Source organism: Passer montanus, unplaced genomic scaffold (genome assembly GCF_014805655.1).
Source record: "Passer montanus isolate IOZ18808 unplaced genomic scaffold, ASM1480565v1 scaffold12, whole genome shotgun sequence".
NCBI classification, from domain to species: domain Eukaryota; kingdom Metazoa; phylum Chordata; class Aves; order Passeriformes; family Passeridae; genus Passer; species Passer montanus.
This window is the reverse complement of record NW_024358722.1, coordinates 12,171,741-12,195,572: the sequence shown is the minus strand read 5'-3', so window position 1 is coordinate 12,195,572 and position 23,832 is coordinate 12,171,741. Positions and strand designations below refer to the sequence as shown.

Here is a 23,832-nt window from a genome sequence, read left to right as displayed (position 1 = left end):
CACATTTTCATCTGCAGCACTTCTTGTGCTCTGTACTGTCTTAACAATGTTCCTGGAGTCCTGGGTTGCCAAATTGTTCAGCTTACTATAGTAAGCTTTCTACTCCATCATTTATTATTCTCCCTGTCTTTTTGTTTCCACCAAGCTTTTTTGATACTCACGGCAATTCACCTTCCTCTCCCACATGATCTTAGTTCAATTGGTTTATAGATTTAAGAGTTTTCCTCATCAAAAATTATGTCCCCTTCCTGTTGAGTTTCCTTGGTAGCTGTTTTAATGTTGAGTCATGATACAGTTCTGTTCTTGACTGCTGTAATTTTATTAGTATTTCATTAATTTTAAATGATCCTTGTAGCTTTTATACCGATGTAAATTTGATACCATTCTACTTTCTCAGCTGAAGAGATGTGTAAATCAGGGTGAAAGAAGAAAAGATGACAAAGGAAACTATAATAATAAAAGATAGTTTGTCCTTAATATACTGTTACCACAGTTTGACAGAAACCAGGTCAGATAGAGTTGTTTGATTGTGTCACACCCCAGCTCCTCAGCCCAGCTGGCTTTTGTATGTCACATATCACTGAAGCTGTGGCCGTCAAGAATTGAGCTAATTGTAGGTCAGTGCTACATCATCTATCCTGCTCTAAGGCCAGCTGGCTTTTGTATGTCACATATCACTGAAGCTGTGGCCGTCAAGTTGTAGTTCAAGAATTGGGCTAATTGTAGGTCAGTGCTACATCATCTGTCCTGCTCTAAGTTCTCTAATCTGATTTAGAGGTGGGTTTATATCGAGAATTGCAAGGTTCAGTAACCTCCCCAAAAATTCATTAGTCTTAATTAGGATCTTAATATCCAATCAATTTAAATTTTCAATTTATTTTTATGCTAGTAATGAACTTTGCACAGTTTAGGAGCTGATTTCTTCCTCTGTAAAGTGATAGGAAGAACAAATGTTCCTGAGCTATACAATTAATACTGTTTGATAATTATTGTACTTAAAGTGATCAGTTCTTTATCAGGGGCTTTTCCAGGACAAGCAGCCTCTTAATTTTTTCCTCTTAAAAGTTTTCTTTCATGTTTAAAAACCCAAGTACCAGCCTTCATTGGAGTGAATTTTAACTTATTGCTGGTAAATACTAAATTAAGTTACTGAAATGCTTATTGCTTTTGCTGCTTTTTGAAACTCTTATTTAGTTTAACAAAAATATGCAGTTGTATTCCTAAATTGGTAAAAGGATGGGAAAACATAGGAAAGGTAGTGCAGTCATTTGATAGCATGACTGCTGTTGAAGTTAAATAATGCAGAGAATGTAAGTGATGTGTGTCCCTGAAAAGAGAGTTTAAGGTACTTCTGAAAGCCTCCAGAGGGGCCAGCACTGCTGCCAGCACCCTCATTCCAGAAGGTTTTAGTGCAGAATAGAAAATGGGCAGTATGAAAACACTTGATGAACAGCCATCGTCACCCTGACTGGGTGGTGACCCACGTGTGTGTTTGCAGGGGCATTTTAACAGCTTTCTGAATTTTTTTAGCACAACACTTAGTCTTTGACATGGTTGCAAATACACTGTTTCTTCAGTTGATAAGAATTGATTTTGTGAGTTTCAGAACTATCAAAATGTTCTAAATGCCAAAAGCTGAGAATTCAAAGGAGTTTGGAGCTATTGTTCTTCAAAGATGCACATTCCAGAGCTTATTTTTGATCAAATTTGCTTTTTAAAGTCTGTTTTATTTTACCGTGCAGCAATTTTTTTGTCTGATAAGAGGTTACTATGAGCTTAGTTAGAGCCATACTGAAATCTTACCTTACTGTTTTCAAATGCAGCAGAGTACATTCAGTTCTGATGTTGTTTGTCTCAGAGAAATTAAATTTTCAGTTCTGCAGGGTTGTAAATTGAACTTCATAATTGATTTTTTTAAAAAATCAAACTTTTTCATTCACTGTTACCTGAGGAATGTGACTTGAATAACATGTGAGAAAGCCTTTGATTGTTGTTGTTTCTTCCCCCTGGAAAAAAGGCTTCTTGTTTTGTTCCAGGTGGTTTGTTGCATCAAAATCTTGGAATGATGAGTAATATATTCAGTCTGAGAGTTAATCTTTGGAGAAAAAAGTTAATTCTGGGGTCAGTGATCCAGCTGATCACACAAGGACAAGTAGAGAACAAGGGACAAGTTACAAGAATGGATTGCTGTGCAGGGGGAGCCAGCAGCCTCTTTGGCTGCATTCAGAGTGGTGCAAGTGTTCAGGAAACCACACCTCAATACTGGTGAATGCCAAAAAAGACTTTCTTTTCCAAGTGAAAGCTGCAGTCCTCAGGTCCACACCTGGCTGCTGCATTCTTTCCACTCGGAATCCAGTCTGGCAGTGTGGCACCATCCAGAGCCGAGCTGGAGGCAACCTTTCCTGCTGAAATCTTTCTATGATTTATTCTTTTTCTTAGTGGCAAACAGTCTGCTGGTGGGTTTGAGGAGTTTTGTGCATTCTCTGATCTGGTGTTTAGCATCAGTTGACCCCAGGAAATAGCAACCCCAGGGAGGACAGAGAGGGGGAATGAAGAGAAGCTCTGAACCCCCATAAATCTGTGATTGTAGACAGTCAAGTTGGGAAAGGACTTCAGAGGATGACAGCTCGAGTGCCTTGAAGACTCTGATGATGAGTTCCCTCTAAGTAGATGGGGAGCAACTTAATACCATTGACTCCACAGTGAAGAAAATAGTTGTGAAGTTTTGCCTCTGCTGATGATTTGGAAAAAAACCCAAAACCCCAAACAAAAAAAAAGTTAGGAAGCTCTTTAAATTTTACTTCAGATATATATTTTTTTTTATCTAGGCCAGAAAGCTGCTGTTCCATGTGATCGTTCAGTTTTGTCTTAGCACTCATAAGGCAAGTACGTACCATTCCCACTAAGGTGCCTCACTGCTGTGGGGTTTGGGTGCTGTTGTGTAGGGCAGGTGCCTGTGGGCATGTTCAGAAGGTTTATGTGCTATTTTAAAAGAATCAGACTGTTAACATTTTCAAGCAGTTTGAAAAATCCGTGTCTTCCACTGTGCTGGCAAGCAGACTGACACCACAGCAGAAAAAGCAGTGCTTGGAGAGATCAGCTGAAGTATGGTCTCTGCAGCAGCTTCTTCTGCTGAGGCCTCTGACAGTGAGGCTGCCCAGTCTTTCAGCAAGTACTAGAAATGAAAGATGAGAGTGTCTTGTAATGGTAGGCAGAAAGTTGGAAGAGTTTGGCTGGCAGAAAGGTGTGGCTGAGTTGGCCAAGCCAAGCTGGATGAGAGGAGTTCTTTAGCACAGGTATATGCAGCTCCCTGCTTTCTCAGGTACAAATGCCAGACCTGAGATTCACACCATGTTATAACTAATGCAGCACTCTTTGGTTTGAGCTCCTGTTAATAGGGTTTATTCTTGGTCAGAGGTCTGCTTACCCCTGAAAGCAGCATCCTTGGAGATATTTAGGTACCCCACTCCTTTGTGTTTTGTGCAGTTATCAGTTTCTATTACAGTTTCAGGATCTGTTGGAGCTCCCAGGCTTTAAAATAAATTTGCTTATGAGCAGGTTGCAACACAATATAACCCCCCCCCCCCCAAAAAAAAAAATAATTACAAGATGTATTTCAAAATTAATTTTCCTAAATCCTTGGTGATGTAGGTTTTTTTGGCAGTCAGATATCTTGGATGATTATGTAAGGCTTATTTTAAACCAGAGCATGCACAAATACTGTGATTTGAGAACACGTGGAGGTAGCTGCACTAACACCTGCTTGCTCTAAAAGGAGGTCTGTAGAGGCTGATGTTGCTGTCAGAACTTTTTTTTCCTGGCCTGGGGTTTCTGGTGGACTGTCTGGTTTGTTTTTTTCCCTCACCCTGCCCTGAAAAGGGTTGGAGGTGAGTTTGGAGCTGGACTGAAGAATCCAGTGCTGCACCAGCTCTCTCCACAAAAGCAGAAGGTGGGAAATCAGCACAGCAGAGAACTGCAGGAGTCTTCCCTTAATGAAGTGCAAACCATTATCCACTGAAAGAACAGCTTTAAATATAGCTAAATATTGAATAAATTATTCTGAAACACTTTACTGCAAATAATTAGAAAATGTGCCCATATTCATCTGGCACTTTTTCATTGCAATTAATGATCTTTGTTGCTTACTCACTTAGGCAATTTAACTTGGGCAATTTACTTGCCTTTATCCATTCTTGCTTTACATCTGGGAAAATAATAACTTGAATGCCTTTGTTTCAAAATCTATTTCTAAATTAATACTTCTGTTGATTTAATATTAATTTCATATTGGCTCTTCTCTGATTCATTGCTACTTTTAAAATGAAGCACTCTGTAGTTAGTGCTTTTCTTAAGAGAGACTTGACATGCACTCTGTCATGATGCTGGCAAGCCTGCAGCCTCCAGTTCTCATTTCATGTTTGTCAGGGCTCTAAAATACTATGTTTCCAGATGGTAACACTGAATGTTTCAGCTTGACCTATGCAGCTTGCCCTGGGTCAAGTTTTGGAATAGCATGTTGCATGCTAAGAACTCATAAGAATCTAAATTTTAGGAAATACTGTCCAGCCCTGTTAGAGTAGTGCATTTGTAATGAAGCAGTACAACTCCACTGATGAGCAGACATCAAGAAAACACTGTCTGCTTGTTAAAATAATTGATAGATACATGTGATAGCATTGCTGTAATTTTCTTTTCACACTTAATTAAATGAAATGCAAATTAAATGAAATTAAATGCAGGTAGAAACTCGCAAGCCAGTCCTTGCATGTGCATTCTAGCTGGAGTCAGTACCTGTGGCTTTCAGGGTGCTGCTCAGACTGAGTGCTGCAGATTTCTTCAGCTGTGTGGTAAAATTAGGGTGGCTGTTCTGGGCAAGGCCACACATCTAGCCCAACATCTTGTCCGTGACTCCAGGTGGATTACAGAGTGAGAACACAGCAAACAAGCATCATACTTCTCCAAGCTTGTGGCACTTTCCTGTGTGGTGGGTTTCCCAAGCCAGGTGGGGATTTCTGCCTGCTTAGTTAACCCTCCATGTACTTACTCAGTTCCCTCATGATCCCAGCTCCTGGCATCCTTGACACCCTTTAGCAAGAGATTCCCCAAATTTTTCTTTGCACAGAGAATAATTTTTCTGTTTACTATGAAAACTTTTCCTCTTGGCTGAATTTTGAGTGTCTGTTCTTGTATTGGGAAGGATGGTGAGCAGTCAATCCCCATACATGTTCTTGGTGCTGACAATGTTCTTGTCAGCCTCTGTTACATTTCTTTTGTAGCTTTCTCAACTGCAGGCTTGAAGAGTATTGTGCTTTGTACTAAAAGCTAGCAGTTCTTACCTGCTCTTGCCCGTGGGTGTCTGTTTCTGATAGTCAGCTCCTTAAATCCTTTGAGATACTGTCTGATGTGGTGTGTGCATGTTGTTGTACTGGAGTGTCAAGCAGTAAGTGAGCACTACTCTGCTGGCCTGGGTGTAACATGACCCCAAACACAAGACAGCTCCAGAACAGAGAGAAAATTCACAGGCTAAATTCAAAGTGCCATCTTGGCAATGTGACCTTCCTTCTTGGTGTGCTCTACAGATCTGCTGCTCTCCCTCTTAGCAAACCTGTGAATTGGATACCTGCCAGAGAGGGGTCATGGCCGGGTTGATTTATGACCTGGACTGTTGCTGGTTGCAGCCTATATTCAGATTTTATAGAGTCATGGAATATTCTGAGTTGGAAGGGACCCACAAATTTTATTCTCTTTACTCATCTTAATAGCAAATATTTTCACCTCCTTTGATAATTTTTTCAGTTTCTAAGTGAGCTGAGCACCATATGAACTTGTACTGGTGTTAGCCTCTCCTGGACCCTTGTGGGTGCAGTGTCTTCCCCACTGTGAAAACTGATCAGCTTTGTTCCTTGCTTTCTCACCCTGAGTACACCCTGAAAGTGTTGCTTTTCCTCTTCATCCTGCAACTCACATTTTTAAGAACTTTTGAGAGATCTACATGGTTGCTGCTCCTTCAGTGATCTTTTAGAAAGGCCCAGGTGCAATGTGCTTGAAGTGCAGACCAAGAAGCTTGGATGTTTATTTTGGGATGTTTCCTTTTGGTGAATGGGGGGAAGCACCTGACCATGGGGCTGAGATGTCCTTTCACTGTACTAAAGCCTGGTGAGTGAACTTGTTCTATTCTGTGTACCACGGTATCTAAGAGCAGCAGAAATAACCATGAAATAAAATTTAGGTCCAGATGAAGTTTGCAAGAGTGTTTTTATGCTCTGTAATGAAATCTGGATTTGATTTTTGATGGTCTTATTTCTGCCTCATACCTCATGATGTAATATAAAAATTGCATAACTCTTAAATAAAGTGACATGGAATTTTCTTTTTGTTTCTAGAGAGCAAATCCAAAGGCCTCCAGTGGGTGATAGATACAACCATTGCATATCCCAAAGCTGAACCTATAGACATCCAAACCTGGATTCTTGGCTACCGACAACCAACAGTGACACATGTACATTACAGGTAGGAAATAAACCTGCTCCTCCTGCCCTGAGCTCAAGTATTCACAAATGAGTTGTGTCATTTCAGGACAGTGGGAGTGGGGTTTTTGTGTCTCACACAGGTAGGCAACTCATATTATTTAAACACAATACATATTTTTTAAAAAGTTCTGTGACTGTTTTGTATCTTAGGACAGACATTTAAGTTTTGGACTAATGTCCTGTGGTTGAATAGAGTGGTGGGGAATATATCTGAAGGCTAGGTCATCTTTTTCACTTTAGTGTTAACTTATCTTGAATTTTTTAAATTTTGTTTTTTTAATAATGACAACTAATTAAAAATCACTGTTGTTAAATAAAAAGATTACCTAATAAAATATTATATTTAACTTTCTAATAAAGAAATGCTGGCTTTTTCACTCAAAGAATACTTCTCAGTAGTTGAGCAAAGCAACTGGAAAAAGCTGCAACTCTCATGGACAGCTGGGATGGGAGACTTAAAACTTTTCTCCTCAGCAGTTCTTTGTCTCAAGACCTAAACTGATGGAGAGAAGTTGAATTTGGCTTTTAGTTTACAGTGAATTGCAAGTTACTCCAGGAGTATTTTAACACTTTTCCTATTCTAAGTAAGTTGTTGCATTTGATCCCAAAATCACATTATTTTGTCTTACTCCCTCTTGGTGATTGAGAGAGCTTTTTTTTTACAGAAATCTTTCAAGTATTCTTGTGTGGATCCCCTGGGTGGCAGTTTAAGTGGGAATGACCTTCTCCATCATCACTGCTGTGGCAGTGTTGTGTGATGCAGAGTACAGGCTGCTTGCTGGAGCTCCTTTCCACAGCCGTGTTTAAATCTGTCCTTACTTTTTATAGAAAGCTGCCTTCCAAGTTTCCCTGAAGGTGAACACACTTATACCCTAATTTATATAAGATAGCACTATATCTGTTGTGCTTTATTCAGGTCACCTTAGTGCTCTCTGAGATCTCTGGGACAATTGCAAGTTGAATGTATTTAGAATTCTTCTGAAAAGTATTTCCAAAAATACTTTCTTTGAAAAAATAGTAAGCTAATGAAAGTTGAATTCATTTCCTGCTTCTAAATGTATATTCAGACCTATTTTTGATCACAAGCATAAATATAATGCAATCTTTTTTGCATTGAACTTGAATGTTTAAGTTCTTGTAGTACTGAAATTCTAAGAAAAATATAAATTATTTATTTTTTGTATAAGTTTGTTATTTTCTTCCAAAGGGTCTAAATCACTGAGTTAGACAGGGGCAAGCCTCTGTGTTTGACTATTTTATGTCTAAGAAAAATATAAATTATTTATTTTTTGTATAAGTTTGTTATTTTCTTCCAGAGGGTCTAAGTCTAAGTTAGACAGGTGCAAGCCTCTGTGTTTGACTACTTTATGAATGTTTTTAATAACCTGTGTTTGTGATGGCTGGCCCTGTAAAAGCAGTTGATGTGTGTCCCAAATGGAAAGTCACACCATATCTGTCCCCAGCTGAGCACAGGGTGTGATGGCTCTGAAAGGAGACCAGAGTGCCTTGGGTTTGGCTGGAGCTCGTTCTGTCTTCCAGTCCTGCTAGTTCTTGAGGCTGCACTCTGAGGTGGGTGCAGGTTGGCACATGGATGTCCTCTGAATTTCCTTTAATGTGCATTAAGTGTGTCTGCATTGGTGTTATACTTCCCTGCATTTAGTGCAATAAAATCTGGCTCATTTTTTGTAATTTGGAATGTCTTGGGAGATAACATTTGAAATAAATTTTAAGGGTAATTTTGAAATGACTGGGAAGACAGCACAATAGTTTTTCATGTAGTTTCTTTTAACTGAGTTATAGGGGGGAAAAAAGCACCCCTTTGGAAAAAATGAAGAATAGTTTTGTCCAAATGCCATCTGTGCTGTATGAAAGAAGAACCAGGATTTAAACATGCTTATTCCTTTTTAGAGTAGTCCAGACCAAGGTATTGATGTATGACAGCAGTGGGGAGGAAAAAGGAACATTTTTTGTGCCATTCAAACTGGAGCAGAAGAGACTGCAGAGCTGCTTTTGTTCTGGTGGCTCACTCAGTCCCTTCTGCTGTGCCCCTGGATCACCACCTGTCTCTTTCTGCCTTACAGACTTCAAAATCTGGTGACTGCCTTTTCTCATAGCCTGGGCCTTTGCTGCAGGATTATTTCTTTTTCATCCTGCTCAGGGAGCAACAGAAGAGAACACAGCAAGGAGCCTTATGTTGTATTTTTTAGGTGCTTTTCTAGCTGAAAAGGCTTGGTTTAATCCAGTAATCTTTTTTTTGAAAGCTCAATTTTGATAATGAGTTGAACCTTGCTTTTCAAACTTCAATTTTCAGTACAAATGGCACAATTTTCAGAAGTTCATAATTAGGCTAAGCCGTGGCCTGATTTTCCTCAGAATGTCAAAAGAAACCTCCCTAGAAAAAGGAACAATTACCATGTTTGGATCTAAAAACACAAGGTGTGAAATCTTTACCCATCCACTGAATAGCTTTTTGACCCTGACTTATCTCATAACTTATTGGAAAGTGCCGCAAAACTCAGTTTGCTATCTAAAATATAATACTCAAGGAAAATATGTAATGAATTTCCTCCAGGCCAAATGGCACTGGGATTTTTGTGGGAGATGTCAGTCAATCTGATGGAAAGCATGTCAAACTAGAGACACCACTATAAGACCTGCCTTGCAATGAGTCTGTTGGAAAGGTTTGTTCGCTCTTCTCAAATAGTTTGGGTTTATGCTTGGGTCATTGTGTGGTGGGTGTTGCCTGTAAATCCAGACTTGCTACAGTTCCACTCAGCAGAAATAAGCTCAGTGGTTTGGTGTGCGTGTAGCAAGGCCACGGACTGGCTGCTGTTCTCAGCTCCCACCACTTCTGTGCCATGAGTTGAGTTGGGGTTTATTTCTTTTCTTTTCACACCAGGCACTTGTTTAGTCTGATTGGCTTGGTTTTTAGCTGAGCACCAAGTTTCTCCAGCAGTAATTTCTTGAGTGCTGCAGTTCTGTTGGCAAAACCCGAGACTTGCAAATATAAAACACCTTGACCACGAAGCTGGCTTGGTGCCTAGCGTCCCCTCAGTCAGGGATGGTGTGAGGCTGGGTTTCTTGCCTTGGCTCCCTGGCAGGGCGATGCCCTTGGATGCTCCCATGCCACGTTTGGGCTGTGTGGCAGTGCTGTGTGCAGCAGGGCAGCCCTGGCGTCAGAGGCAGCGTGAGTCAGCTGTGACGCAGGGCTGGCCGCGCACGCTGCTCCCAGCCCTTTGCTCCCCTCGCAGCTCTTGTGCTGTGCCGCTGCTGGAACAAGCTTTCAGCTGCTGAGGAAGTGCTGCTTTTGTGTCTGCAGTGATACAGATTCATTGAAATAAGCCAGGCTCCCAGCTATAAATAAGATGAAATGCATTGTGGTTGCTGAATGAATGTTGCAGAAGGGATCCCGTTTGACATGTATTTTAATGCACTTTTTTACGCAAGTAACTTATTTTTGGTCACGCCTGACATCTACCAAATCCACTGTCCTGGATTTATTCAGAGCCTTTGAAAAAGCAAATATGATGACTTATATGGAGTAGCAAGTAATACAGAACTTCAGGGTAGAAGAGGTGATAAAAGGCAGTTAGTACTTAAAGTGGTAGCTGTGAATTTCAGAATTTAAATACAGAATCAGAGGTTGTTTCTCCAGTAAGAACAACTTAAAACAGATAAATGTTTCTAAATATGCCATATTTTTGAAAATTCTTTGATGTCTTCTGAGAAACAACCTATCAGTAGCTAATTCTCCACAATTCTCACATACGCCAGTATGTCTTTGGCAGTTAGATCTAGTTTTTTAAATCCTTTCATTTCTGTTGGAGTGTCGTTTATTCTAATATAATCTGGTCTGGGACATGGACACAAATCTGTGTAAGAGTTTAAGAAGTGGCAGTCCCTCAGTCAGGTACCTGGAGTGTCCCTGCAGCTGCTGCCACCTCACAACTGCCAGTAGGCACCTCCAGCTGCAGGGTGATGCTTCCTTACTGGAAAAAGATTCTTTGCAGATTCCCAGTGAAATGTCTTTATTTCTACCACCACTTTTCACTTCTTAGGGTGCAGCCTATGCTGCCACTGCTTTTAGCCCCTTCTCCACTTCTCCTGGGGACAGAAAATCAGCTGTTCTTGTGATGAGAAGCAAAAAAAGGTATTTCTATTCTGCTTAAATTTCCTGGTCAAGTTCTTATCCAGTCCTATTAAATTCCTTGTTTGCCATGCCAGGAATAAAAATGCTCTTATTTTAGTGAATGTGAGGTTAGCTTTGCCCAAGAGTAGAAAGATCCAAGTGCCCCACAGACTCCAGGAGCTTCAGATGTTACATGTTGACCTTATTCATTGCTTTGGCATTTCTGTGCGATGATGTTTTATCCCCCTGAGGAGATGAGCAAATTGTTTGCTTCTAATGGCATTTCTGATCCTGCATCCCCAAAGGTGGGGTAGAGCCAAGGTGATGCTCATGCCTGACCACATGGACACCTGTTTACATATCTCATTGAAAATAAGAAACTTATTTCTGCATCTTTTAACCCTGGACCTGGCAGATGCCAGCATCCAGTGGTTGGGGATGAGCCTGCTCCCATCAGAGCAGTGGCTCTCTGCTGTTGTTTTGGATTGCCTGTGTGGGGAGTTTTGTAACAGTAGACTTGCTCACTCACCTTCCTGAACTCAAGTCTCCTTCAAGAGAGTGTTCTTGTAAAACACAGATACCAGCTGAGCCATCTGATGGGCAGAGAACCATGGCATTAGCAGTATGTTTAGTTTAAATATAGGGGAGTTTAGCCTTGCCTTATTGAGTACAGAAAGAGCTTCTTTCCAGAGTTTGAGGATTTCTTTTTAAAATATTTAATCTCTAATTTAGATCAGTCATTAGTAAGAATGTTCTGCTGGTAAAAATAACTCTGGATAATCTAAAAATACATTTGAAAATGCTTCTAAATACACTAGCACTTAGCATTGCTGAGTTGTGGCAGCCAGTGTAGCATTACTGGAAAACCAGTTGTTTTTCAGTCTGTTAATGTTTGTTCAGTCTGGGTGTAGCAGTGTCTGCTTCTCAGACTTGAAAGCAGCAGAGTTTATCTCCAGAGATTCAAGCATTCTGGCAGCATTATTGATCCACACAAGAGCTGGATGGATTCAAGCAGGGAAGTGGTGTGCAGTGGCTCCATTAGTCTCTCACAGTGCTGGTATCACCTGTGCTACTTCACTGCTCCATTAAAGTGCCAGCTCAGAAATTGTTTTTAACAGGTATCTTGCAAGATCCTGTGATGTTTCCATATTAGGAGGAATGTTCTTGACAAAACAGAGTTGTTACCCATTAGGTCAGGGGGAAGTGAAGGCAGAGGTGAAGAATATTTTACAGTCTACAGTGGAGACTGCATGTGAAGCCAGGTAAACCTACACTTCTGGCCTGAGGCAACACACATTCTCTTAGTTGTGAACCCTCTTAAAACCTGTGTAAGGAAGCATCTGTCCTTCAAAAATACTCTGTGAAACACAATATTCAGTTGCTGAGCCTTTTATCTCTTCACTGCAGACTGGCAGAAGAGAGTAAAAATAGTGCTTGGCAGCCCAGTTGTGTTTGGGGACACAGAGTAAGGCTTTCTTAGTGTTCTACCCTCAACAAAGTGGTCCTTGCTCTGTGGCTGTGTTTTTTACTTGCTGCTACGTGGTTTAATTTTAACCTGCTGTACAGCATCTGGGCTTCAAGATAAAATAGTTCTTTATTGTTTGTCTTTGTTCCTAATATGCAGACTGAAAACTTGAGCTGATTACTGAAGCACCATTTCATAACATTTGTCTTTGGCCAAAGACTTTCCTTCATACTCTGTTTTATCTGAGATAACAGTTGCTAATTTCTGGTTACCAAGACTGGCTGTACTGGAGCATAGGGAGCTCCACAGTGTGAGGAGGATGTAGGTAGAGTTACTTCAAAGGCTGCAGAGATAGCTGAGTTCATGTTGATACCATAGTGTGTAAATAAAGTCGTTCATCTCCTTATATTGAAGTTGTCTCTGTATGCCACAGCACTGTGATTGTAACTCACTCCTTAGAGCAATGCTTTGCTGCTTGACTACCCCACTTCCAGCTTATTTTTCCATGCATCAGACTGAAAGGAGGAAGGACAAATGACAAATAAACAAAGCTGGCAAAGATGTTAAAAACTGTAATGGCAACAAAAGCATTCTTCAGAAGTGCCTTATTTTCTTATTCTGACGTTCCCAGATGATTGTGGTGTTAGTTCCAATTCTTTGCAGTATGATCAGTTAAGAAAGACTGTGTTGAAAATTAAATGAAAACTCACTAATGAAAATAGAAGCATGGTGTAAATAAGAGGCTAAGTGGGATCTCACCTGGAAAGAGGAACCTAAAGTAGAAACTTTGCATTTCAGAGTGTGAATTTTTCAGGTTGCCCTGATTGACAAAATTCTTCTGCATTGGCCTGCCAGTACAACACTGTGGATGTTTAAGTTCTTGTGTATATCAAAAGGCACTGAGGGTCTGCTGAGGAGGTTTCACAGTTACTGTGAGGTTGGAAATTCTATTTTGAAATAATCCAGTGAGGTATGGTGGGTTATTTGGGAGTTTCAGGGTGTGTGTGCCACAGTGAATTCTGCTCTAGGTGTTTTTCTAAGCCAGATAATATTCAGCATAGAAGTACCAAGAGACAAGCAATTCTCCCATCGGTGTTTTTAAAACAGAGCAGCAATATTTGAGTACAGGGTCAGTTTTCAGTGTAAAATGTGCCTTGTAAATTTCAGAGAAAGCTGCCAGCATCGTTTCAAAAGCACAGAGGGCTTGTTTTCTGGGATGTGGAAGAGCTGTTGGTGCTTGGTGATGTCATTATGTGGCTTCTGCCTGCTGAATTGTTTCTTCAAAGCTGTGAATTAACTTTCTCATTTTTTAATTTATTTCATTCCACTTGGTTTGTATTCTTTTTAGGGAATAGTAATATAGTGTGGTGGTATTCTGTTAAAAAAAGAACAAACCAGTGTCTTAATGGTTTTTATCAAAAGCTGTAGTACAGTATTTGTTGTAGACTGATGCCAGTGTCTTCTGGGTGGTTCTGGATGGCAGCCTGGAGTTTCCCACTCTTGTATCCTTAATGCCTCTGTGATCTGTGAGCAGGAGAGAGTGCAAATCATGCAGTTAGATTTATACAAAAGTCTTGTTCTCTCTGTTTTGTGGTGGGCTGGGGAGAAGAGTTTTGTTGCAGAATACATTTGCTAGGCTTAATTTGTATTTGTTTCCTTGATAGGATTTTTCCAGTGAAAGATGTACCTGCAGAGCCTGAAGCCCTCACAAATTGGCTGTACCAACGATTCATTGAAAAGGAGGACCTCTTGACACATTTCTATGAAACAGGTAGGATGATACCTAGCAAAGAGAACCATGCTTTGCTAATGACTTTCCTTACAAGGATCTCAAAATGGTTTAGGAATGTGTAAGCATCCTTCACATGCCTACAGGAGATACAATTATTGCTATTATTACTGCTTTTTATGTGGCAGAAAGTATGATTAAAGAATTATCTAGGAAAGGCAAATTACCTGGGCAACATTAGAAGTAGGGTAGCATTTGGAAGCTACCAAAAAGTAATACACAGTTGAGCTGTGAAACGTGCTGCTATGGGATTGCATGGCAAAGATCCATGATTGAAAGCATGATTGGAAGGACCTGTGAGAATTCCATGGCACACATTCCTTTGAGCAAGGATCTGCAGCCTCGGCCATCACAGTTGTTAATGGGAGGTGTTCAGTGTCTCAAATCAGCTGAGTTTAGTATTCCTGGGTGACTGTGTTAAATGAAGATGCTTCTTCTGTGAGATGATTTATTGCAAAGCCTGCTTTAATTTAGTTTTGAGTACTTAATTTATCAATCCAAGTGCTTAAAGAGATTAATAGAATTCTTTAACAACCCAGAGTTGTATTTCGTTTTATGAAATGTTGCTGTCACTCAGCCACCATTGATGACAGAGTTCAGACTGCTATATAAATCACATCCAAATGCATATATTGGACTTTATTAGACAAATAATTCTGTGAATATCTTTTAAAAGTGTAGCAAATAGATTGTAAAGAATTCTTGGTTTTGTGACATTATTTTATGCTATTGAAATAAGTCATACCCAGAAAATCTAACTAGTCCAGAATTTCTGAGAGTATAATTAATATAATCAGATTTAGCCATTAAAATGCATTTCCAAAATAGCATAATTGGTAATAATTTGCCAGTGCAATCAGTATGAATTAATAAAGACATGTTTTAAATGTAAATGCTGTGACATAGGGCCTTATTAGGCATAAATTAGTATAATTTAAAGTTACTGCCATTTATACTTTTTGAGAACTTGCTTGCATTGCTTTAGTTGGCCTACTGAAAAAGTGCTGCTACAGTTTTTGGAAACCCCTTGGAAAGGTCCTGAGGTTGACTCTGAGGGGAGTCCCTGAGGTTGCTCAAGAGCCAGCTTTGTACTCACCTGGCACATGGTCACAAGAGGGTGTGGTTTTAAGACTTGGGGCTATTTCTGTTATTATTAATCATTATTATGTTATCATTATCATCATTATATTATTTTACAATACACGCTGCTTAGGAACTTCTCTCTCTTAATAAAGCTTACCTCAAAAAGCTGGAGTAACATTTAATGCTCCATGAAACTTCAAAAGGTTGCATTGACTAAGCCAAGAATATATTTCTTGGCTTATTGTTATTTGGGAAGCAAAAGAAACAAAGCCTTTCTCCATTTTTCTGTGTTCTTAAGTGTCAAGAAATTAAATCACCTGGGGAAAAACTGTCATATTAGACCTCTGGAAATCCAAACCAAAAGAAAAGTATGCCTAAAATTTGACATGAGATTGTTATAGGTAAAAATTGATCCAGCCAATTAGATTAAAAATGAAAATTAAATTTATTCGTGACCAATGTACAGTCCTGACCACCAACAATGAAGAAGTAGCGCCAACCCTGGGATCGGAGTGGGTGAACTGTGGTCCAGCCTCTATGGCACCAAATCCCCCTGTTCACCACCAAGGCCTGGCAGAGTTTGATTTTTATACTCTTTTTCTTGCCTGCAGCAGAGTCCCTTTGTCCCCTCCTGCAGTCCTTCATATTCATGCAGTGTCTGTTCTCTGTCCTGTGCAGGACAAAGCCACGTCAGGGAATTGATGTGTATCTGTGTCCATTTCCCGGAATCCTTCATTCAGATGTATGTCTTTGATGGTCCTGTCTATCTGAGGTGGACATCTACATGGGCCATCATCGCTGGGCATTGCCTTGTTCATGCCATCAAGGAGTGCCCATCTCCTGTGCAGGCTAGGTTTTCTTTGTATGTTAGTGATGCACCTCCTCCTCGGCTGCGAGCTGTCCTGTGTGGCAATCTCCCTCTCCCCTTTGCTGGTGTGATCTTAAGGCTTTATTTTATATTACATTAATAATCTTACATGTCCAGCACGAATTACCAACTTATTAATAACAAAATCCCATCATTTTTTACAGGTGCATTTTACACACTTCATTTATACAATTAGAACCATTTCAAGTTAATAGCTGTAGGTAACAGACTCCTGTTTTAGGCAGTTAGTGGAACACTTGTATTGGCAAGTTCTTAATTTCTCTGAACGCTCCAGCAAGATAACCTTGAAGCCCACAGTAACACAAGTGAGATTACATTTAGCACGACAAAAACACTTGGGGACCAATTAAGGAAAAAGCCCCAACAATAAACTAATAGCAGTTGGAAGAGTGATGGTGTACTGAAGTCATTGTGCTCCTGATTCCCTGTGCTCAGAAGCCAAGTGGTGTGAGGTGATGAAAAAAGTAAGGAATGGCTTCCCTAATGCTATGGAAACATTCTTTGTTGTACCAGATTGGAAACCTCCTCTGGAAATCCTGCATACAGTCCATTATCCCTGTCAAGGAATACAAATTGAACTGGGAAGAGGGACAGATAATCAGAGCTGAGATTAAGGGGACGGTGGAGTAGTTTCTGTGAAGAACAACTACAAGTGCTTGGCCTGTCTCAGTTGGGAACGGGAAGGGTCAAAGCTGGCTTGGGAGGGAGACAGGGAGGAGACAGCTCTCTGTACCTACAGGGAAAAAGAAAAGGCATTTAAACCAGAGGTCAGTGTTGGTACAGAAAAACAAATGGGCCATGGAAGAACAAATCTAGCCTAGAGTGGACAGGTAGAAGCTTAGCTGTGAGTTACAAGGGAATAATGAGGTGGCAAATCTGCCCAAGTGTGAAATACCTGTCAGGGAGAGGTGGATGGGGCTCATCAAGGATGTTTTTAGGCTTTTTCCTTGTTTACTTTTTTTTAAATTAAGAGCATTCATGCAGGAAGAAAAGCTTTGTCTCAAATGCTTGATTGCAGTTCCTCCAGTGATTGCAAATGTGGAGCACAGAGATAAGATGCTGATGGTATCTAATTGCCCAAATTTTGTGGTTCCCAGGATTAAAAATTGACATTGCTGCATCTTTACTCTTTGAATCATTAATTTCATTTTCTTCTGAGAGAAGTTGAGACTCCATAATGCTGCAGCAAGTTCATCTTCTCTGGTGTATTCAAAGTTTTATATCCCCTGTTCAGGATTAACAGCAATAAAAGAGCTTTGTGTAATCAAGTCTTTGTGCATCTCAGTACAGTGTAACACAGATGATTTAATATGCTGATGTAAATATATGCAAATAGTTTGCTTATGATCATAAAGCTCTGATGTATTCAGGCACATTTAATTTAGTGTTGCAAGTCAGAAAAAGCCAAAGTATGGAGAGACCAAATTTTATTGTCAGATGAATCTCTTCCAGTCTTTCCCATCTAAGCAAGGATTTCAGTAAAGAATTTCTGGAAAGTTCTGTGGCAAATTATAATGTTTCCTTAGTCAGTATGAATGAGTGTTCAAACAGTATGTGGAAACTGTTCTTTCAAGAAGGGCTCTTGTGTGTGTACACTTTACATTTTCAAGGGGAACCTCAAGAACATAAATGTGTTGCTTCTTCACAGTATACAGTATCACCACCAAACAGCTGTAAAGTTTAATGTGGTATCCATTCAATTTGATCATGGAGATACTAATAAAACTTGAAAAATAACACAAAACTTAGTTGACAGTTTGATCTCTCTGCAAAGGTTGAGTACAGTGAAAGCAGCTTCTAAGGGATGCTTAAAGTTTATAATGACATCAAAATTGTTCTTATTAATTAAGGGGTTGTGTTTTGGTTGGTTTTTTTATTTTATTATTTTCTTGAAGGCTTCTGGAGAATCTTTCATAATTTTGACAGCATTAGAGCATAGAGCAGTACCCAGTTAATTGTGTATGGATACCATTGCTGGGACAAGCAGTAAAGAAGCAATAAAGTGGTGCATTAAGGCTGTCATCCCTGTGCAAAGCATTAAATGTGTTTTCTTTTCTCTTGCAGGAGCTTTTCCGCCACCCCAGGGTCAGACAAAAGCGATTTCTCGGGAGATGACCCTCAGTAACCTGTGGCTGGTTGCCATACAATCATTTGCATTTTTGTCAGGAGGGATGTGGTACTGCCTCTTTCAGTATTTGTACCATTGCCTATTTTAAAAGTGGAATGGGACCTGAGGACACAATGGGAATCCAGGCTCTTGCAAATGAGTATCATGTTTTATGTGCAAATGTGAATATTCAAGAGTAAAGGAAAATACTGGATGGACTTTTACCTCTCTTTGGGGGAATTTTAAATTCCACTAAAAGTGAAGATCAGTAACATAGTGACCTGATGATGTATTATTTTAAGAATTGTCTGTATTTTTAAAAATGTATACTCTCACCCACACTTAAGCAAATTCAGCATTTGGACAAAAGGTGCAATCGTACAACCACCGTAGAAGAATGTCTGTGACAAGAAAGCTTTGTCACCACAAGTATTTCTTGGCATTGTAGTTAGAGCTCAGAAAATTCAGCAACTTGTCTCTTCAGTAGTGTGTACAGCATTGGTGTGGTAGAGATTCCTCATTTGCACAACGTGTACTTTATTGCAGCTCATTGTGCTGGAGTCAGAGATCCTCAGCAGAGCTGGTGGAGGTGTCTTTGTGGCTACGCAGTCAGCAGTTGTTGTAGCAGACACATTGATCCAAACCCAACACCCAAATAAGATCTGGTGTCAGGTCTGTCCTCTGAGGCACTGGTCCTCAAACAAGCATTGCAGCATCACAGTGTGATTAAAAGCTGTCCACGTGGGATGAATCAGCCCATCCCTGCTGTGGTCTTGCCATCAGCTCTCCAAGTTCCATGTGCTACCAGTGTCTTGTGTTATAGGGAAACTTGGAAAATACAAAGTCACTCGGTTAAATTCCCTTTTTGTTCCGAATGCAGCTAAACCCTCATCATCAGTTTTGAAAATGCACTTTCAAAGGTGAGAAGTCAGTGAAGGAAAGACATAAAACTTAGGGAACAGAGGGAAGCTTTGTTTGTCATGCATTGGAAGGCAGAGCAATTCTAGCTGTTTCTGAAGGTCTGCTGGTGCTGCTGGTGATTTTTAGCCACCTTTGTATTTTGTATACTGCAGTCCAACCAAGGTGACCTTGGAGTGGTTTATAGAGGCCTTTTTCTCCCTGCTAGTTGCAACAGTGCTAAATATACTTGTGGGAGAGTTTAAATAATTAAATGCCAACCATCTTAATGTTTTGCTAAAAAGTAATAGAAGAAAAACTAGTTTCATAAAAAGAAGAAATAGGTATAATTGCTATCACAAATCTGTAGGAAGATACCACTGAAAAAATAAGTATGGTAAATATTCTGAATAACTACGTGGAGGGCAGTATTAATTAGCTCACCACTAAAATCTTACTGCTAAAGTCTTACTAGAATAAGGATGGTTTGAACTGAAGGGCAGATGGGAACAGAAGACACTTTCAGATGTGTAGTGCAGGATCCTTTTGAAAGGACGTCTGTGATGTACAGCCTTACTTCTGGCAGGTCTGGTTGGCATTGTGTTTATGTGATTATGCACAGATTTGCGAGAACGGTTCCTAAAATAAAACTAATCTCTCTAAATACAGGCAGGGTAGCCAGAACTTCAGATGTTGGCATACTGCCTTCTACAGAGTAATTTTGTTGAGAACAAAGTAAGCCCTCAGTGGTTTTGGCTCTGAGCTAGCAATATTGATTCCCCTTCTGTCTCCCTCTGCTGCTACATGAATCACAGGAGGTGGTGTGCAGAATACAAAACCTTGCCAGTGTTCCCTTTCGGGGGGGCAAAGAGCATACCAAAACATGAGGCAGTGCCAATTGCCCTGGCTTTGTGGAAAAATACTTTGTCAAATATGCCATCCCTGCCCCTCCCCATGCAGCAGGGGTTGCTCAGTGGGGATGGACGCAAGGTGACAGCACAGTAAGGGCCCCTGAAGTGAGTGTTGCCTCCCTGACTCCACTGCAGGCTGGAGGCAAAGTACAGTGGTTGCCAGTAGCTTCATGTTTAAGGCAAGATGCTGTTTATAAATACCATCTCGGCACCTGAATTTTGGTGTAACCATTAAAATGAGGTAGATATGCAATGATAGGGAGGGAGTCCATGGAGTATTTGTTGTTTCGTGTTCTTGCTAAAGTTCAGCTGATGGAATGAATGTATTTAATCTGCCATTTGACAAGGGGTGTTGGGGCAGCCCAGCACTGTGATGAGGAAGTGGTTATTTCTGCTGCCCATGGGACTGACTCTTTCAACTCCAACAGGCAGGTGGCAAGCTACTCACTTGCTGTCCTCCCCCATGTAGTTTGATCAGAACCAGAGAGATGCCCAGAGTACAGCTCATATTATTCTGAGCTAGGACAGACTGGACTGATGCAAAAAGGGAAGTTTATATAAGCAGAAAGCACAGCAGTTACTCACATCAGAAGATTGTTCCTTATAGACCTTGTGAGCTCCATGTAAGAGCATCTTGTTTTGTCAAATGCAGTATTTTTCCCAGTGGGTTGCAGTCAATAACAAGTGTTCACGTGCTGCCTCAAGAAATTAGCACTGCACAGTAATGTTTCAGACAAGCGTTTGATTGATCTGGTCCTGTTCATTTTCACTTTGTTCCTCTGTAGTTCTTACTCTTACAAGACATTTGTTTCCAAGCACTGGTTATTGTTTCAGTAGGGTGTGGAAATGGTGTCAGGTCCCAGGCTTCTCTCCTGCCTGCACTTGGAAACGTGAAGAGCGCCTGACACCACAGCTCCGTATGGCCAAGTTGCTGTGGGTGACACTGGAATGAAACTCTTGGAAAACAACTCCAAAGGAGCCTCCCAGCATGATCCTGGATGCTGCTTCATGAAAGATAATAAATTGGATAAAATAAGTTTTGCTATGAAGGGAAAAATGTAAAATGGATACAATGTGTAGGGAATTCAGTGCTAAAAATACCATGCTGGTGCAGACTGTCTGGAGCTTAGCAGGAGAGTCTGTAAAACAGGAATTCCTGTCTGCTGCAGTTTGGTTCTACCTTCTGGCAGTTGGCTGCAGTTCTGGATGTAATGGGTATTTTGCTGCACCATCCATGGGTTTCCTCCTCTGGAGAGTTCAAAATGTGTTTTGATAGAAACATGAATGAACCATACAGTTGATCACAAACTAATATCACATTGAATTTCTGTTGGGGGAAAAATAATGGTAAAATGATGAAAAATGAAAAATTCACAGAAAAAATTCTAACTGAAGGCTGTTGCACACAGAAGTGAGAACAGAGCAATTTGAGTGCATTGCAGATGAGAAGAATAAGAATAAAGTAGTTCTCTGCCAGGGTTGCCCACAAAACATCTTCACGTTTCTATGTTTAATTGTTCATAAAGAAGTTGTTACAGTTGAAGTTGTGTCAGTCCTCACGGTTTAGCTTTGCTGCTCTGTGAATCCCATGATGTGAAGAGCACCTGTCCATCCACACCAAGCAGTTTCTTCAGTGCCCTCGGGTGAGTGCGCCGTCATTTCAGTCTCACTTGGGTTCCACGTGTGCTTCTGTTGAATCATGCAACAGTGGCGTCTCTTTTTCTTCTTCTTTTTTATTTTTTTCCCCTTTTTAAAGTTGCTGTCACCAGATGTTGAAAACTGAAATTTCAGTTTACCTTGATTTCCTGGAAAATTAAAAGCTTCCCTCTCCCTCCTCCCCCAGTCACAAATAAGGTGCATCTTCTTGCAGTACAAATAAAGCGATCACTGTGGTACTGTTCCTTGTTCACTTGGTTTGCAGATGATGTAACTTTTCTTTGTGTGACACTGCCATAAAGTGCTGTTAACTTTTCTCACCTGTTTGTACACGATAATAACAGATACCGATCACTGTGTGTGACAGGATTCAGCTGCTCCGCTTTGCCTTGACATACATTTTGGGACCAAAGGTACCTAAAACTGGGATTTCCAAACCACGAGCCCAGGGTTGGATGCATTCTCTTGACAGTCAGCTGAAGATTTTGTGGTGATCTGATACAATCACACAAAACAATTATACATCTGGGGTTCTGTATTTTTTTGGAAATAATGGAGCCATATGAAATAAAGGGTTATTTTGCAAAATTGCATATTTGATAGTTTTTACACTTCTTTTAAAAAATACAAAGCAACAATGGGAAGAGCAAAATGGAAACCATACTCTGGTTTAAAATGTCTGCAGACATTAGAAATGTTTCTGAGCAGCTCTGCTTTTTCTGTAAGAGCTGTAGACTGCCTGGCTGTGATAGAAGTTGTCATTGGAAGGATTCTATGCATTTTAAAGTTAGATCTTTTATTTTATCATGAGATAATTAAGTAATTATTCACTGAACAACTGTCCTATTAAAATGAGTTAGTTACTTAAAATTACTCCTCCATGATGTTCATGTTGTATGATGAACAGGGTTTTTTTTATAGCAGTTATCTTCACCTCCAGTTTTCTCCTTCCCTTCTCTGTTACCTACATTTTTGTTTCATGTGATGAAGTGGATGTGGAAGCCTGGAGTGACTGTCAGTGGTTTTGTGAAGGGCTGGTGATGTTTGGAATTATTTTGCTGAATTTATTTAATTGGGTATTTTTTTTATAAATTCTTTCCAGCAGCTAATATGACTTTCAGAAATGTAGACAGATACCAGAAGCAGCATTTCTCTTTATTTTCCCTGGGCTGGGTTTTTTTTGTTTGTTTGTTTGTTTTGGATTTTTTGTTTTGTTTTGTTTGGGGTTTTTTGTTGGTTTTTTGGTGTTGGTTTTTTTTTTTCCCTGTGGCAAAAAGAGTTTTCTTTCAAGACTATTTAATATGCTTCTGATCCTTAATAGATGAGAAGATCTTATTTGATGGTTGTATTTATTGTGCTTTTAACTAGTGGATACACAACCTTTACTGTGCTTACCATAAACACAACAAATAGTAAAATAACTCTTTGGTTCACTGTACAGCCGCAGTGTTAATTTGTGATAGATAACACTGTTTATTAGGAAGGACACAGGGACAAATGTTTCAGTGCCAGAAGTGGCAAGAGAAGGAGTGAATCAGTAGGGGAGAGAGGGGACAGCAGCTTCTGCAGCCCTCACTGGCTGCAGCACCCGCTGGAAGCTGTGCCAGTCCCCAGCTGCGGAGTTCTTCTGCAAGTCACTGTAGCCATGAGTCTTCTTAAAGTTTCTGAGAGCTGAGGGTGTCCAAGAGCAGAACCCAAGCCCCCTTGACCCTGGTTTGCCTGCTAGAAGGATGTGACTCCAGCCTTGTTGGGAGAAAGGCTGTTGTCATAGTGAGATCCATAGTTTTAAAGAGGGATCTGTTTTTAAGCCACCCCAGCTGGTCAGAGCAATGCCAGGTGGGACAGCCCCACCCATTCTGCAGCCCTGGCACCTCTTGGTGGCGATGGCTCTTGGCTCCTGTCCCCTCTTGAGTTCACTGCTGGGGCCCAGTTCTGCAGTGTCTAACAAAGGGAAAAGGAACTCCTTGGAGCATTGTGAGACATCTCGCACAATTTCCAAAACAGCGCCATAGTTGTAGTGATGTCTACCTCTTTGTTTCCCATCTGGGTTTTGTCCTGTTTTTCTGTGTGGTGTTTTTCTGTGTGGGGTGGGGGAATCGGGGAGCGGGAGGGAAAACTCAAAATCTGAATATTAAGACACTGGTGGGGTATCCAGTGCTTACCAGCTGTGTTGTCATATTGAAAAAGCCATTGTTTTTAATTCCTGCCTAGTATGAAATGTTTGTTTTTAAAAAATCCTTCCTGCTGGAAAGAAAAATGTATTTTTAAAAAGAAAAACATCCCTCTTGGCTATAAGAATGTCAGCTGTATGAGTTGTGACCATATCATGACATGCTGATCAGATAAATAAATTTTTATCTCTCAGGACTCTATTGT

At 40.4% G+C, this 23,832-nt stretch overlaps 1 protein-coding gene across 2 annotated transcripts in view; it reads left to right on the top strand.

The window, feature by feature from the left end:
- Positions 1-23,823, top strand: part of LPGAT1 (lysophosphatidylglycerol acyltransferase 1) — a 61,010-nt gene extending 37,187 nt beyond the window's left edge. For both annotated transcript variants that reach the window (XM_039697759.1, XM_039697760.1), the window contains 3 exons: positions 6,384-6,510; positions 13,789-13,895; positions 17,950-23,823. In XM_039697759.1, the coding sequence (XP_039553693.1) occupies positions 6,384-6,510; positions 13,789-13,895; positions 17,950-18,101 (386 nt within the window). In that variant the 3' untranslated portion in view covers positions 18,102-23,823. The remainder of the gene's footprint in view (positions 1-6,383; positions 6,511-13,788; positions 13,896-17,949) is intronic.
- Positions 23,824-23,832: the final 9 nt, after the last annotated feature.